We start from the raw sequence: 17,479 nt of genomic DNA, 5'->3' as shown, positions 1-17,479 counted from the left end.
TGAAGCTCTGAAACCGCTGACGCCATGTGGGCCAAGCTGCAGGCTGAGAGAAGTCAAAAGGCTCAGGTGGGGTAAACTTTGACATTGCAATCGATCAGGAACAGAAGCGCAGTCCAGAACTTCTGACACCATGTCATGAGATGCAGGACATATGCAGGACACAGCAATGATGGTACAACTCTATTTTATTGCAGAGCATAGCAATACACATCTAGTCAGGTTGATTGTACTAAACTAACTGCGACACAGACACCGGACCTAAGCCCCGCCCACAAACTAGTGACATCACATCCTGCTCTCATCACAGACACATTGTGTCAGGTGACTCTAGCGTGCTATAAGTGTATTCTTAAGCAGGGGGTTCTTTACCGCCCGAGTTTCTCGAAGAAAGATAGATAGATAGATAGATATATGATAGCTAGACAGATATATAGATAATTAGATTTTAGATAGATAGATAATAGCTAGATAGATAGATAGAAATATAGATGATAGATAAATAGATGATAAATAGATGATTACTAGATTCATTGAAGACCTCCCAAGTGTCCCTAAATCTGAGCTCTATCCTGTTCTCCCTCAGTCAGCCATATGTCCTGATTTTCAGAATTTCTCTTAGCCCATAGACCACCCAGACATGCCATAATACTCCACAGATGTTGTTAAGTATTCATTTATAGCTATATAGAGATATATAAATAGATACAATAGATAGATAGATATATAGATAGATAGATAGATAGATAGATAGATAGAAAAAGCATGCTTTAAACATGTTAGATTTTTTTTATTTTTTTTTGTTTGGTTTGTATGAGAAAATGGTTTGATTTTTTTAAACTAATATAATGTGCATATCTTTATTTTTTTCACAAGGGGGGTGCTGCTCACTTGCTCAACTGCCGTATTGATGGATAGGGACATAGAGCCACCATATTAAGCAACAAATGTACATGAACATCCACTTTACAAAAACACCAACATAAATACATTTTAAAATGTCATCTTCTATATAACTAATTTAGATATTTGTGTTTACAGCAATTTGTTGAAGAGACAGAATGTTCAGAATTGAAATATGCACAGACACGTTTCATTTTTAGATTGAAGCATTTTTGCAATGTTCTTCAATTAGCAAATATGCTTCTATTAAAAGTTATTATTGTTTAAGAAGCATATGCACATATACTACATGTTACTAGAGCAAAGGATTCCATGTCTGCTCATAGAACTGGCAGTGGTGTGTATTGTGTCAGTGAATGCTTGAATAGAAACAGATTTGCAATATAAATGTATTGGCAAAAATGCTTTTAGTAAAAGTTATCGCTGTTTTAGTGTTAACATTTTTCTCCACACGTGCATGTGAAGCATAGCTAGATATTCTCATTGCACTAGCAATTTACATACTGCAGCTGCTCAGAGTGCCAGTGGGGCTTGTAGCATATCAGCAATTAACAAATTGAGTCATTAGCATATGGTACAAGCACGCTAGGCTCTCTGAGCAAGTGCTGTGTTTAAAATGCTGGTGCACGGTGCATACGTAAATACACTTTTGAAACAGCTATAACTTTTAATTAGAAGCATTTTTGCTAATAGATCTATATTACAAAAATGCTTCTATTGAAAACTGAAATGCATCCATATGGATTTCAATTTTGGCTGGAATGTCCCTTTAATTGAGAAATACAGGCAAAAGCATACAATACCATTATCAATAATTGTCACATTGCACACTCTCTTTTTATGCCTATGCTATATATCTCTCTGTCCTCAAGAAAGAGATTAGGAAAAAAACCTAGGTTCCAACATGTGAAATATGTGTATTTGTTTGTGTGTGTGTATATATACATATATATATATATATATATATATATATATATATATATATATATATATGTGATATGTGATATGTGTATATATATATATATATATATAAAAAAAATATATATATATATGTGTGTATATATATATATATATATATATATATACACATACCCACACACACACATATATACTATTCTTAGACTAATATTTGCTTTAAATACATCATCTGGTCTAGCAAGCTACATAATGTAGCCTGACAATACCATCGTCGTGCAGTAGATGGCACTAGAGACACAGCAAGCAGTACCCTGATGCTGTTTTCTTCTTACGGAACTTTTATGCTCCATTTTTTTTGCCGAGGGACAGTTTTTGTTGACGGACAATTTCTAAGCATGGTTACAAGGAGGTATGTGATCTGCAACTGGCTTGACAAGCTTTGCTTATATTTTGATGCTCATGTGTATTTATGACAGTGTTTGTGAGCTTATGACTCTCTGTAAATATAACCCGTTCTTTGCTGTTTCTGTGTTAGTATTTAATAATCTTCCATTTCATTTTCTACCATTTAAGAATATAAATAATGAAGCTGAAGGAACTGGAGAGTTGTTTGCAGCAGGTTGATGTATTTGAAAATCCAAAATTACTGCTGGAACAGTATCCAACAAGACCACATATTGCAGGTAAAAGATAGTTAATTACAATTGGACTAAAATATCACCATCAAAAATGAAACATTTGTAGATTGTTTTTGTAAAGGGTCATGGATGTCAGTAGTATGTTAGGGGATTTACACCCCAGCACACTGTTGCATTGCGAAACACATTTAAAATCTTGCTAATTACATTTTAAACAACTCAACAATTTATTTCTATGATCAATTTTGCTTCATTCTCTTGGTATCCTTTGTAACCCTTAAGTCACCTGGCATCAGTTGTTTATACATAGTTACAAACACTGCTGCCATAGACTGCTATAGACGTGCACCCTCCTAAGCTTTTATCAGCCCACCTAGGATTAGTCTTCAACCAAGAATAAAAAGAGAACAAAGAAAATTTGAGAATAGAAGTACATTGAAAAATTGTTTAAAAATGCATGCTCTAAACGAATCATGAAAGTTATAATTTGACTTTATTGTCCCTTTAATGATGTGTGCAGATCTGACTGGTGCAGAAGCACAGATTATGACTGGTAGTTATGCGCTATGTTTCTTAGCCAGGGCTTGCTTACCAATCAGCTCTGGAATAAGCATGGGTGCATTTGTTAGATGAAATATAGTTTTATTTGCTACTCATCCCTAATAAAATAATTAGGTAGAATACATACAATTTGGATAATCAATGTTAACCCATAAAAATAAATAAATATTTGTATCATCTTTGCTGGTTGTGACATTATATTTGGACTAATGTAGTACCCACACTTCATTAGCTGCTTACTAATGAAATGAAATGCTTAGATAAACGTCAGCAAAAAGGTTCTCACTAAATATAGACATAAAGTAAAAGTGAAAATGTAGTAATGCTATTTATGTATTATAGCTTTGCATCTGTACGTTAATAGGATAAATGTATTAAAACAAGGTAGGAAAAATCTGATCCAAAATATTATACAGATTAAAGTAAGGGAATTCAGCCTAGGTATAGTGTATGCAGAGAATACACAAATTCATATAGTCAGCATTAAAGGGACAGTATACACCAATTTTCATATAACTGCATGTAATAGACACTACTATAAAGAATAATATGCACAGATACTGATATCTAGTATAAAACCATTTAAAAACTTACTTAGAAGCTCCCAGTTTAACTCTGTTAAAAAGGTAGCTAGAACACCCACTTTAAGTGGGAAATAACAGACACTCCCCCCCCCCCCTTCCTCTGCATATGAAAAGACTTTACACAAATAGGAGCAAGCTGGAGTAGGTATACATCAGTATTCTCCTAAAACTTGGTTAGGAGTTTGAAAATCAGAGCAAGTTATTTAAAAATAAGTATAGTACATTTCTCTTAAGTGTATCCAGTCCACGGATCATCCATTACTTGTGGGATATTCTCCTTCCCAACAGGAAGTTGCAAGAGGATCACCCACAGCAGAGCTGCTATATAGCTCCTCCCCTCACTGCCATATCCAGTCATTCTCTTGCAACTCTCAACTAAGATGGAGGTCGTAAGAGGACTGTGGTGTTTTATACTTAGTTTATTTCTTCAATCAAAAGTTTGTTATTTTTAAATGGTACCGGAGTGTACTGTTTATCTCAGGCAGTATTTAGAAGAAGAATCTACCTGCGTTTTCTATGATCTTAGCAGAAGTAACTAAGATCCTTTGCTGTTCTCACATATTCTGAGGAGTGAGGTAACTTCAGAGGGGGAATAGCGTGCAGGTTTTCCTGCAATAAGGTATGTGCAGTTAAAACATTTTTCTAGGGATGGAATTTGCTAGAAAATGCTGCTGATACTGAAGTAATGTAAGTAAAGCCTTAAATGCAGTGATAGCGACTGGTATCAGGCTTATTAATAGAGATACATACTCTTATAAAAGTGTATTTTAAAACGTTTGCTGGCATGTTTAATCGTTTTTTAAATATGTTTGGTGATAAAACTTACTGGGGCCTAGTTTTTTCCACATGGCTGGCTTGAATTTTGCCTAGAAACAGTTCCCTGATGCTTCCCACTGTTGTAATATGAGTAGGAGGGGCCTATTTTGGCGTTTTTTTGCACAGCAAAAATTACAGACACAGACATCCAGCTTCTTCCTGCATGATCCAGGACTTCTCTGAAGGGCTCAAAAGGCTTCAAAAGTCGTATTGAGGGAGGTAAAAAGCCACAGTAGAGCTGTGGCAGTTGTTGTGACTGTTTAAAAAACGTTTTTGTCATTTGTTATTCCGTTTTTGGTATTAAGGGGTTAATCATCCATTTGCAAGTGGGTGCAATGCTCTGCTAACTTATTACATACACTGTAAAAATTTCGTTAGTGTAACTGCATTTTTTCACTGTTATTTCAAATTTTGGGAAAATTTTTGTTTCTTAAAGGCGCAGTAACATTTTTTTATATTGCTTGTAAACTTGTTTTAAAGTGTTTTCCAACCTTGCTTGTCTCATTCCTAGTCTGTTTAAACATGTCTGACACAGAGGAACCTACTTGTTCATTATGTTTGAAAGCCATGGCGGAACCCGATAGGAGAATGTGTACTAAATGTATTGATTTCACCTTAAACAGTAAAGATCAGTCTTTATCTATAAAAGAATTATCACCAGAGGGTTCTGTCGAGGGGGAAGTTATGCCGACTAACTCTCCCCACGTGTCAGACCCTTCGCCTCCCGCTCAGGGGACGCACGCTAATATGGCGCCAATTACATCAGGGACGCCCATAGCGATTACCTTGCAGGACATGGCTGCAATCATGAATAATACCCTGTCAGAGGTATTATCTAGATTGCCTGAATTAAGAGGCAAGCGCGATAGCTCTGGGGTTAGGAGAGATACAGAGCGCGCAAATGCTGTTAGAGCCATGTCTGATACTGCGTCACAGTATGCAGAACATGAGGACGGAGAGCTTCAGTCTGTGGGTGACATCTCTGACTCGGGGAAACCTGATTCAGAGATTTCTAATTTAAAATTTAAGCTTGAGAACCTCCGTGTATTGCTTGGGGAGGTATTAGCTGCTCTGAATGACTGTAACACAGTTGCAATTCCAGAGAAATTGTGTAGGCTGGATAGATACTATGCGGTGCCGGTGTGTACTGACGTTTTTCCTATACCTAAAAGGCTTACAGAAATTATTAGCAAGGAGTGGGATAGACCCGGTGTGCCCTTTTCCCCACCTCCTATATTTAGAAAAATATTTCCAATAGACGCCACTACACGGGACTTATGGCAGACGGTCCCTAAGGTGGAGGGAGCAGTTTCTACTTTAGGAAAGCGTACCACTATCCCGGTTGAGGACAGTTGTGCTTTTTCAGATCCAATGGATAAAAAATTGGAGGGTTACCTTAAGAAAATGTTTATTCAACAAGGTTTTATTTTACAGCCCCTTGCATGCATTGCGCCTGTCACTGCTGCGGCGGCATTCTGGTTTGAGGCCCTGGAAGAGGCCATCCAGACAGCTCCATTGAATGAAATTATTGACAAGCTTAGAACGCTTAAGCTAGCTAACTCATTTGTTTCTGATGCCATTGTTCATTTGACTAAACTAACGGCTAAGAATTCCGGATTCGCCATCCAGGCGCGTAGGGCGCTATGGCTTAAATCCTGGTCAGCTGACGTGACTTCAAAGTCTAAATTACTCAACATTCCTTTCAAGGGGCAGACCTTATTCGGGCCTGGCTTGAAGAAAATTATTGCTGACATTACTGGAGGCAAGGGTCATACCCTTCCTCAGGACAGGGCCAAATCAAAGGCCAAACAGTCTAATTTTCGTGCCTTTCGAAATTTCAAGGCAGGAGCAGCATCAACTTCCTCCTCTTCAAAACAAGAGGGAACTGTTGCTCATTCCAGACAGGCCTGGAAACCTAACCAGTCCTGGAACAAGGGCAAGCAGGCCAGGAAGCCTGTTGCTGCCCCCAAGACAGCATGAAGGAACGGCCCCCTATCCATAAACGGATCTAGTGGGGGGCAGACTTTCTCTCTTCGCCCAGGTGTGGGCAAGAGATGTTCAGGATCCATGGGCGTTGGAGATCATATCTCAGTGATATCTTCTGGACTTCAAAGCTTCTCCTCCACAAGGGAGATTTCATCTTTCAAGGTTATCATCAAACCAGATAAAGAAAGAGGCATTCCTAAGCTGTGTGCAAGACCTCCTAGTAATGGGAGTGATCCATCCAGTTCCGTGGACGGAACAAGGACAGGGATTTTATTCAAATCTGTTTGTGGTTCCCAAGAAAGAGGGAACCTTCAGACCAATCTTGGATCTAAAGATCTTAAACAAATTCCTCAGAGATCCATCATTCAAAATGGAAACTATTTGGACCATCCTACCCATGATCCAAGAGGGTCAGTACATGACCACAGTGGACTTAAAGGATGCCTACCTTCACATACCGATTCACAAAGATCATCGGTTCCTAAGGTTTGCCTTTCTAGACAGGCATTACCAATTTGTAGCTCTTCCCTTCGGGTTGGCCACTGCCCCGAGAATTTTTACAAAGGTTCTGGGCTCACTTCTGGCGGTTCTAAGACCGCGAGGCATAGCGGTGGCTCCGTATCTAGACGACATCCTGATACAGGCGTCAAGCTTTCAAATTGCTGAGTCTCATACAGAGATAGTTCTGGCATTTCTGAGGTCGCATGGGTGGAAAGTGAACGTGGAAAAGAGTTCTCTATCACCACTCATGTCGCGATCGCTCAGCTGCTGATCGCTTTCTTCTGCCTCTGTCTCAGCGCGGTAGCGCTTTCTTGGTTGCTTAGCAACCCTGTTCCTGTCGGCACTTCTGATGACGTCAGGAGGCCTTCTTATTCCGGCGTCTCCTCTCATCGGTGCCTGTTTGTTTTCACTCGTTGGCTAAGTGAGTACAAGTTATACCTGTGTTATTCGGAACCTGTGCCTTCTTATTCTGAACCCTTAACCCCTTCCTGCCTGATTATACGTTTCTGGACACTGCTTACCTGACTACTCTATTGATTAACCTCTTCCTGCCTGATTACACGTTGCTGGACATTGCTTACCTGGCTACTCTATTGGTTAACCCATACCTGCCTGATTACACCTTGCTGGACATTGCTTACCTGGCTATTCTATTGGTTAACCCATACCTGCCTGATTACACCTTGCTGGACATTGCTTACCTGGCTATTCTATTGTTTAACCCATACCTGCCTGATTACACCTTGCTGGACATTGCTTACCTGACTACTCTATTGGTTAATCCCTATCTGCCTGATTACACGTTGCTGGACATTGCTTGCTTGATTACTCTTCTGGTTAACCCCTATCTGCCTGATTACACGTTGCTGAACATCGCTTGCCTGATTACTCTATTGATTAATCCTATCTACACGAAGTTTCTTCTCCTGACCCTGCTGTGCCATCTTCCAGTCTATTACTGTGAGTATATTATACTACAGCTGTCGCAGGGTCAGGTCCTGGTATATACTCACTGTGCTAGGGTGTTATTAACCTCATTCTAGCATTTGGGTCTAACTCTGGACTTTACCTACCCTGACAACTCACAAGAGTCTCCTTCCTAGGGACTCTTATAGATTCTATAGAGATGAAAATTTACCTGACGGAGTCCAGGTTATCAAAACTTCTAAATGCTTGCCGTGTCCTTCATTCCATTCCACGCCCATCAGTGGCTCAGTGCATGGAAGTAATCGGCTTAATGGTAGCGGCAATGGACATAGTGCCATTTGCGCGCCTGCATCTCAGACCGCTGCAATTATGCATGCTAAGTCAGTGGAATGAGGATTACTCAGATTTGTCCCCTCTACTAAATCTGGATCAAGAGACCAGAGATTCTCTTCTCTGGTGGCTTTCTCGGGTCCATCTGTCCAAGGGTATGACCTTTCGCAGGCCAGATTGGACGATTGTAACAACAGATGCCAGCCTTCTAGGTTGGGGTGCAGTCTGGAACTCCCTGAAGGCTCAGGGATCGTGGACTCAGGAGGAGAAACTCCTCCCAATAAATATTCTGGAGTTAAGAGCAATATTCAATGCTCTTCTAGCTTGGCCTCAGTTAGCAACACTGAGGTTCATCAGATTTCAGTCGGACAACATCACGACTGTGGCTTACATCAACCATCAAGGGGGAACCAGGAGTTCCCTAGCGATGTTAGAAGTCTCAAAGATAATTCGCTGGGCAGAGTCTCACTCTTGCCACCTGTCAGCGATCCACATCCCAGGCGTAGAGAACTGGGAGGCGGATTTTCTAAGTCGTCAGACTTTTCATCCGGGGGAGTGGGAACTCCATCCGGTGGTGTTTGCTCAACTGGTCCATCGTTGGGGCAAACCAGAACTGGATCTCATGGCGTCTCGCCAGAACGCCAAGCTTCCTTGTTATGGATCCAGGTCCAGGGACCCGGGAGCAACGCTGATAGATGCTCTAGCAGCTCCTTGGTTCTTCAACCAGGCCTATGTGTTTCCACCGTTTCCTCTGCTCCCTCGACTGATTGCCAAAATCAAACAGGAGAGAGCATCGGTGATTCTGATAGCGCCTGCGTGGCCACGCAGGACCTGGTATGCAGACCTAGTGGACATGTCATCTCTTCCACCATGGACTCTGCCTCTGAGGCAGGATCTTCTAATAAAAGGTCCTTTCAATCATCCAAATCTACTTTCTCTGAGACTGACTGCATGGAGATTGAACGCTTGATACTATCAAAGCGTGGCTTCTCCGAGTCAGTCATTGATACCTTTATACAGGCTCGGAAGCCTGTCACCAGGAAAATCTACCATAAGATATGGCGTAAATATCTTTATTGGTGTGAATCCAAGAGTTACTCATGGAGTAAGGTTAGGATTCCTAGGATATTGTCCTTTCTCCAAGAGGGTTTGGACAAAGGTTTATCAGCTAGTTCTTTAAAAGGACAGATCTCTGCTCTGTCTATTCTTTTGCACAAGCGTCTGGCAGAAGTTCCAGACGTCCAGGCATTTTGTCAGGCTTTGGTTAGGATTAAGCCTGTGTTTAAATCTGTTGCTCCCCCGTAGAGCTTAAACTTGGTTCTTAAAGTTCTTCAGGGAGTTCCGTTTGAACCCCTTCATTCCATTGATATTAAACTTTTATCTTGGAAAGTTCTGTTTTTGATGGCTATTTCCTCGGCTCGAAGAGTCTCTGAGTTATCTGCCTTACATTGTGATTCTCCTTATCTGATTTTTCATTCAGACAAGGTAGTTCTGCGTACCAAACCTGGGTTTTTACCTAAGGTGGTTTCTAACAGGAATATCAATCAAGAGATTTGTTGTTCCATCATTGTGTCCTAATCCTTCTTCAAAGAAGGAACGTCTTTTGCATAATTTGGATGTAGTCCTTGCCTTGAAGTTTTACTTACAGGCTACTAAAGATTTTCGTCAAACATCTGCCCTGTTTGTCGTTTACTCTGGACAGAGGAGAGGTCAAAAAGCTTCGGCAACCTCTCTCTCCTTTTGGCTTCGGAGCATAATACGCTTAGCCTATGAGACTGCTGGACAGCAGCCCCCTGAAAGGATTACAGCTCATTCTACTAGAGATGTGGCTTCCACCTGGGCCTTTAAAAATGAGGCCTCTGTTGAACAGATTTGCAAGGCTGCGACTTGGTCTTTGCTTCACACCTTTTCAAAATTTTACAAATTTGACACTTTTGCTTCTTCTGAGACTGTTTTTGGGAAAAAGGTTCTACAGGCAGTGGTTCCTTCCGTTTAAGTACCTGCCTTGTCCCTCCCATCATCCGTGTACTTTAGCTTTGGTATTGGTATCCCACAAGTAATGGATGATCCGTGGACTGGATACACTTAACAAGAGAAAACAAAATTTATGCTTACCTGATAAATTTATTTCTCTTGTAGTGTATCCAGTCCACGGCCCGCCCTGTCCTTTTAAGGCAGGTCTAAATTTTAATTAAACTACAGTCACCACTGCACCCTATGGTTTCTCCTTTCTCGTCTTGTTTCGGTCGAATGACTGGATATGGCAGTGAGGGGAGGAGCTATATAGCAGTTCTGCTGTGGGTGATCCTCTTGCAACTTCCTGTTGGGAAGGAGAATATCCCACAAGTAATGGATGATCCGTGGACTGGATACACTACAAGAGAAATAAATTTATCAGGTAAGCATAAATTATGTTTTTGTTTTTTTTTGTTTTTTTTTAAAATCTTTGTATGGCCTATATAAATGGATCATCTACAAAACATTTATGCAAAGAAAAAAATTGAGTATATAATGTCCTTTTAACATATTTCTCTAGATTTCATGCGCAGATCCTTCACCTTCCATTTCAAATGTTTTCCTTGTACTTTATTTAGAATGTGAGCTCACAAGCCCACTTGTCCTGTAGGTCAGGGTTATTCAAACTTTTGCTTTCCCAAGACCCAGTGCAATGATACCATATACCTTCACTACCCTATTTTTTGGCTTGATCTGACAATTTCTGAAGTAATATACAACAAAATAACAAAAATGTTTGGCAAATTGACTAAAATGTGTGCATTCTTTATTCCTGATTGTAGTCAAATTTGAAATAGTTGTAATAACACACATACTACACTCATAAAATATACACACCACACACATTCTCATACAACACACACATTCTCATACAACACACACACTCTTATACAACACACACACACTCACTCTAATTCTATATGTATGTGTAATGCTCGTGGGATATCTCCCTATCAGACCAATCCTGGCCAGTAGTCTTGTTATTCCGGCGTCAAATGGCAAGATAAGGAAATACCCCAGAACAAATAAGAAATAATAGAGGATGCAATCCAATACTCATACCTCCCAACATTTCAAAATTCAAAAGAGGGACACCCCCCCCCCTCCGCGGCAAAAAATTTAAATGTGGTGGGCAGGAGCAGGTGCGGGGCTTAATAAAAATCATAAGACCAAAGTAATATAAATAAAATTCTAAATAAAGTCATATCTTAGGCAACAAATCAAACACAAGCTCAAACCACTGGTATAGCTATGTGAGCTCTGTATTTTATTAACCTTTGCAGAGACAGTGCTAAATATTTTTATCTTAATTGGACATTTAATAATAGATTCTTTAAAACTGCTCTCTGCATTCTCCATTAATATTCTAGATGCTGGCCTTTAAAGTTAGCAAAAATGCACAGTAACAAACTACATAGCAACACACACACACACAAACTACATAGCACACACTACATTGCATACACTTACACATGCAGACACACAATACATATCATACACTTATACAGGCAGATACACACACACTACATAGCATACACTTATACATACAGATACACACACACTACATAGCATACACTTATACATGCAGATACGCAAACACTACATAGCATACACTTATACATGCAGATACGCAAACACTACATAGCATACACTTATACATGCAGATACGCAAACACACACACTACATAGCATACACTTATACATGCAGATACGCAAACACACACACTACATAGCATACACTTATACATGCAGATACGCAAACACACACACTACATAGCATACACTTATACATGCAGATACGCAAACACACACACTACATAGCATACACTTATACATGCAGATACGCAAACACACACACTACATAGCATACACTTATACATGCAGATACGCAAACACACACACTACATAGCATACACTTATACATGCAGATACGCAAACACACACACTACATAGCATACACTTATACATGCAGATACGCAAACACACACACTACATAGCATACACTTATACATGCAGATACGCAAACACACACACTACATAGCATACACTTATACATGCAGATACGCAAACACACACACTACATAGCATACACTTATACATGCAGATACGCAAACACACGCACACACACTACATAGCATACACTTATACATGCAGATACGCAAACACACGCACACACACTACATAGCATACACTTATACATGCAGATACGCAAACACACGCACACACACTACATAGCTTACACTTATACATGCAGATACACACACACACACGCACACACACTACATAGCTTACATTTATACATGCAGATACACACACACACTACATAGCTTACACTTATACATACAGATACACACACACACACACTACATAGCTTACACTTTATACATGCAGATACACTACATAGTATACACTTATACATGCAGATACACTCACTTCATAGCTTACATTTATACATGCAGACACACACACTACATAGCATACACTTATACATTCAGATACACACACACACACACACACACACACACACACTACATAGCCTACACTTATACATACAGATAGACACACACTACACAGCTTACACTTATATATGCAGATACACACACTTATAGATACAGATAGACACACACACACTACACAGCTTATACTTATACATACAGATACACACACATACACACTTATAGATACAGATAGACACACACTACATCATATATGGGTATCTGTAACTCATTGTATGGGTCCTGGGGTTGGCAAGCTAGCAGTCTGAGGCTGCCACTGCTCATTACCCTGGTGTTAGCACTGCTAATCGTATAAAACTGAAGACATGCTAGTATTATCACCAGGGGTTAGACGTCATCACTACCAGGGGCTAGAGGTCACCATTACCTGAGGTCAGAGGGTATACAAGCCTTCTTACTCCTACTTAACCCATACACCATTCCTTTTCCACAAGGAATCTAACAGGTATATAACCCTGGGAGAGAAAAGCCAGCTGCTTCTGAGTATGGGCCCAATAGAATTTTAAAAACAAACATTTTTTTAATGCATGGGGCAATGTGGGACAGATGGCTAGCAACCCGGGAAGGACCCCTAAAATCGTGACTGTCCCACGAAAATCAGAACAGTTGTGAGGTATGAATACTCACAGTAGAGATGAGGAAACAGGGAAGTAGTCCCAGACAGGCGAGGAAGGCACTGGGAAGACCGTCTAATTCCTCAGGGTACCAAAGGGTAATGCAGAGAGTGGTGAATCCATTTTTTTTTTATTCTATTGGGCCTATTGTTGCCAAACTTTGCTTGTCTCTGACCTCTCTACTGTTTTAACCCCTGAATAGCAGTTAAGGGGTTAAAACAGGAGAGAGGTCAGAGACATGCAAAGTTCGGCAACAATAGGGCAATCCAGCAGTTCAGGGGTTAATCAGTATAGTGGTCAGAGGCAAGCAGAGTATAGCAACAATAAGTTCAGGGGTTAATCAGTAGATAGGTCACAGACAGGCAGAGTTCAGCAACAGTAAGGTAATCCAGCAGTTCAGGGGTTAATCTGAAGAATGGTCACAGACAAGCAGAGTTCACAACAGTAAGGCAATCCAGCAGTTTAGGGGTTAAACAGTAGAGTGGTCACAGACAAGCAGAGTTCAGCAACAGTAAGGCAATCCAGCATAAGCAAACAGTAATAGAAAGTAGCACCCAGGGAGCACAAGGCAGCCTATACTTGGGCGATGTGGGAATGAAATGTTTGAACTTGCATAGGCACAGATCTGCGTCAAGGAGGGCCCACAAGTGATCTGACCGGCATCAGGAGTAAAACTCAGCGTGCGGTAATGATGCCATCGCCGCATGCCCACAACAACTGCAGTAACCATGGCAAAGGCCATGGGAGAGGAAGCCAACACGGATCGGCGTGACAGTATGTGTAGTTTCTAAATAAACACAAACACTTTCACTACCAACTGTAGTTTTGTTTTGGGATAAACTTTTGTGATTTATGACTTGTTTCTGCAAAACATCTTGTGTTCTGTGCATGAAATGCAAGCAATTAATGCAAAGTTATCATTATTAATGCTTATTCAGAAAAATGAAATAATCTGTTTCTGTCCATAAACCTAATGACGTTAGCACATTACATACCTTTACTCTATAGATAAGATAGTTCATATTTCTAATCAGTTATACATTCTATATTAACAGAAATGAGTAGATAGACATACAGGATATCCAATGCAAACCTGAGAGAGCATGTTAGCATCTGTCCAATGCTTTTATCTATCCCCACCTCTCCAGCTTGTATAACGAGTGCATCTGAACCATAGAAGCATTTCACAGCTTCCCCACTACTCCCACAATACTGCTCTGCAAATCTTATTTTGCAACACACATAATCTGTTTAAGGAGACAGATTGTGAAGGTATTTACGCTATATAAATCAATCAAACTGGAGAAAAAACACAAGCTAGTACAGCTGCTGCAAACCGCAAGTGCTGATGATTATGATTAAGCCCTGAGAGCAGGTGAAGAGCTAGTGGAGCGGACATTCTCGCTAAATTCTTCCAGCCCCCCTGGCTTTTTTTTTTTTCTTTAAATATTTTTATTGAGGTTTAAGAAACATAGGTACAGACATTTTCTTCTGTTATGTGTGATCAGTCCACGGGTCATCATTACTTCTGGGATATAACTCCTCCCCAACAGGAAATGCAAGAGGATTCACCCAGCAGAGCTGCATATAGCTCCTCCCCTCTACGTCAGTCCCAGTCATTCTCTTGCACCCAACGACTAGATAGGATGTGTGAGAGGACTATGGTGATTATACTTAGTTTTTATGACTTCAATCAAAAGTTTGTTATTTTACAATAGCACCGGAGCGTGTTATTACTTCTCTGGCAGAGTTTGAGGAAGAATCTACCAGAGTTTTTTACTATGATTTTAACCGGAGTAGTTAAGATCATATTGCTGTTCTCGGCCATCTGAGGGAGGTAAAAGCTTCAGATCAGGGGACAGCGGGCAGATGAATCTGCATTGAGGTATGTAGCAGTTTTTATTTTCTGAATGGAATTGATGAGAAAATCCTGCCATACCGTTATAATGACATGTATGTATACACTTCAGTATTCTGGGGATGGTATTTCACCGGAACTACTCTGTTAAAAGTCACTAATCCTTTTAATAAGTATTTATCATGTTAAACGTTTTTGCTGGAATGTAGAATCGTTTACATTTCTGAGGTACTGAGTGAATAAATATTTGGGCATTATTTTCCACTTGGCAGTTGTTTGGTTTTAATTGTGACAGTTTCGTTTCTCTTCACTGCTGTGTGTGAGGGAGGGGCCGTTTTTGGCGCTCTTTGCTACGCATCAAAAATTTCCAGTCAGTTACTCTTATATTTCCTGCATGATCCGGTTCATCTCCGACAGATCTCAGGGGTCTTCAAACTTCTTTAGAGGGAGGTAGATTCTCTCAGCAGAGCTGTGAGAATTTTATATTGACTGTGAATAAAAACGTTGCTCTGTAATTTTTATGTCAAATTTAATTATTGTTATTTTACTATGGGAACAAACCTTTGCTAAAAGTTGTGTTGTTTTAAAGTTTGATGCTATAACTGTTTTTTCAGTTCATTATTTCAACTGTCATTTAATCGTTTAGTACCTCTTTGAGGCACAGTACGTTTTTGCTAAAAAAGATTATAACCAAGTTGCAAGTTTATTGCTAGTGTGTTAAACATGTCTGACTCAGAGGAAGATATCTGTGTCATTTGTTCCAATGCCAAGGTGGAGCCCAATAGAAATTTATGTACTAACTGTATTGATGCTACTTTAAATAAAAGTCAATCTGTACAATTTGAACAAATTTCACCAAACAGCGAGGGGAGAGTTATGCCGACTAACTCGCCTCACGCGGCAGTACCTGCATCTCCCGCCCGGGAGGTGCGTGATATTATGGCGCCTTGTACATCTGGGCGGCCATTACAGATAACATTACAAGATATGGCTACTGTTATGACTGAAGTTTTGTCTAAATTACCAGAACTAAGAGGCAAGCGTGATCACTCTGGGGTGAGAACAGAGTGCGCTGACAATACTAGGGCCATGTCTGATACTGCGTCTCAGCTTGCAGAGCATGAGGACGGAGAGCTTCATTCTGTGGGTGACGGTTCTGATCCAAACAGATTGGATTCAGATATTTCAAATTTTAAATTTAAATTGGAGAACCTCCGTGTATTACTAGGGGAGGTTTTAGCAGCTCTCAATGATTGTAACACCGTTGCAATACCAGAGAAACTGTGTAGGTTGGATAAATACTTTGCGGTACCGGCGAGTACTGACGTTTTTCCTATACCTAAGAGACTAACTGAAATTGTTACTAAGGAGTGGGATAGACCCGGTGTGCCGTTCTCACCCCCTCCAATATTTAGAAAGATGTTTCCAATAGACGCCACCACTCGGGACTTATGGCAAACGGTCCCTAAGGTGGAGGGAGCAGTTTCTACTTTAGCTAAGCGTACCACTATCCCGGTGGAGGATAGCTGTGCTTTTTCAGATCCAATGGATAAAAAATTAGAGGGTTACCTTAAGAAAATGTTTGTTCAACAAGGTTTTATATTGCAACCCCTTGCATGTATCGCGCCGATTACGGCTGCGGCAGCATTTTGGATTGATTCTCTGGAAGAGAACCTTAGTTCATCTACGCTAGACGACATTACGGACAGGCTTAGAGTCCTTAAACTAGCTAATTCATTCATTTCGGAGGCCGTAGTACATTTAACCAAACTTACGGCTAAGAACTCAGGATTCGCCATCCAGGCACGTAGGGCGCTGTGGCTAAAATCCTGGTCAGCTGATGTTACTTCTAAGTCCAAATTACTTAATATACCTTTCAAGGGGCAGTCTTTATTTGGGCCCGGTTTGAAAGAAATTATCGCTGACATTACAGGAGGTAAGGGCCACGCCCTACCTCAAGACAAAGCCAAAGCTAAGGCTAGACAGTCTAATTTTCGTCCCTTTCGGAATTTCAAAACAGGAGCAGCATCAACCTCCACTGCACCAAAACAGGAGGGAGCTGTTGCTCGTTACAGGCAAGGCTGGAAGCCTAACCAGTCCTGGAACAAGGGCAAGCAGGCCAGGAAACCTGCTGCTGCCCCAAAGACAGCATGAACCGAGAGCCCCCGATCCGGGACCGGATCTAGTGGGGGGCAGACTTTCTCTCTTCGCCCAGGCCTGGGCAAGAGATGTTCAGGATCCCTGGGCGCTAGAGATCATATCTCAGGGATACCTTCTAGACTTCAAATTATCTCCCCCAAGAGGGAGATTTCAT

At 40.6% G+C, this 17,479-nt stretch overlaps 1 protein-coding gene across 2 annotated transcripts in view; it reads left to right on the top strand.

Annotated features, from left to right (window-relative positions):
* The first annotated feature begins 2,184 nt into the window (after window positions 1–2,184).
* Window positions 2,185–17,479, top strand: part of METTL5 (methyltransferase 5, N6-adenosine) — a 96,996-nt gene continuing 81,701 nt past the window's right edge. For both annotated transcript variants that reach the window (XM_053698419.1, XM_053698418.1), the window contains exons 1-2: window positions 2,185–2,227; window positions 2,392–2,501. In XM_053698419.1, coding sequence (XP_053554394.1) covers window positions 2,402–2,501 — 100 coding nt within the window. In that variant the 5' untranslated portion in view covers window positions 2,185–2,227; window positions 2,392–2,401. The remainder of the gene's footprint in view (window positions 2,228–2,391; window positions 2,502–17,479) is intronic.

Source organism: Bombina bombina, chromosome 1 (genome assembly GCF_027579735.1).
Source record: "Bombina bombina isolate aBomBom1 chromosome 1, aBomBom1.pri, whole genome shotgun sequence".
In the NCBI taxonomy this organism is placed as follows: domain Eukaryota; kingdom Metazoa; phylum Chordata; class Amphibia; order Anura; family Bombinatoridae; genus Bombina; species Bombina bombina.
Note: the sequence above shows the minus strand (reverse complement) of the source record. Positions and strands in the feature narration are given on the sequence as shown.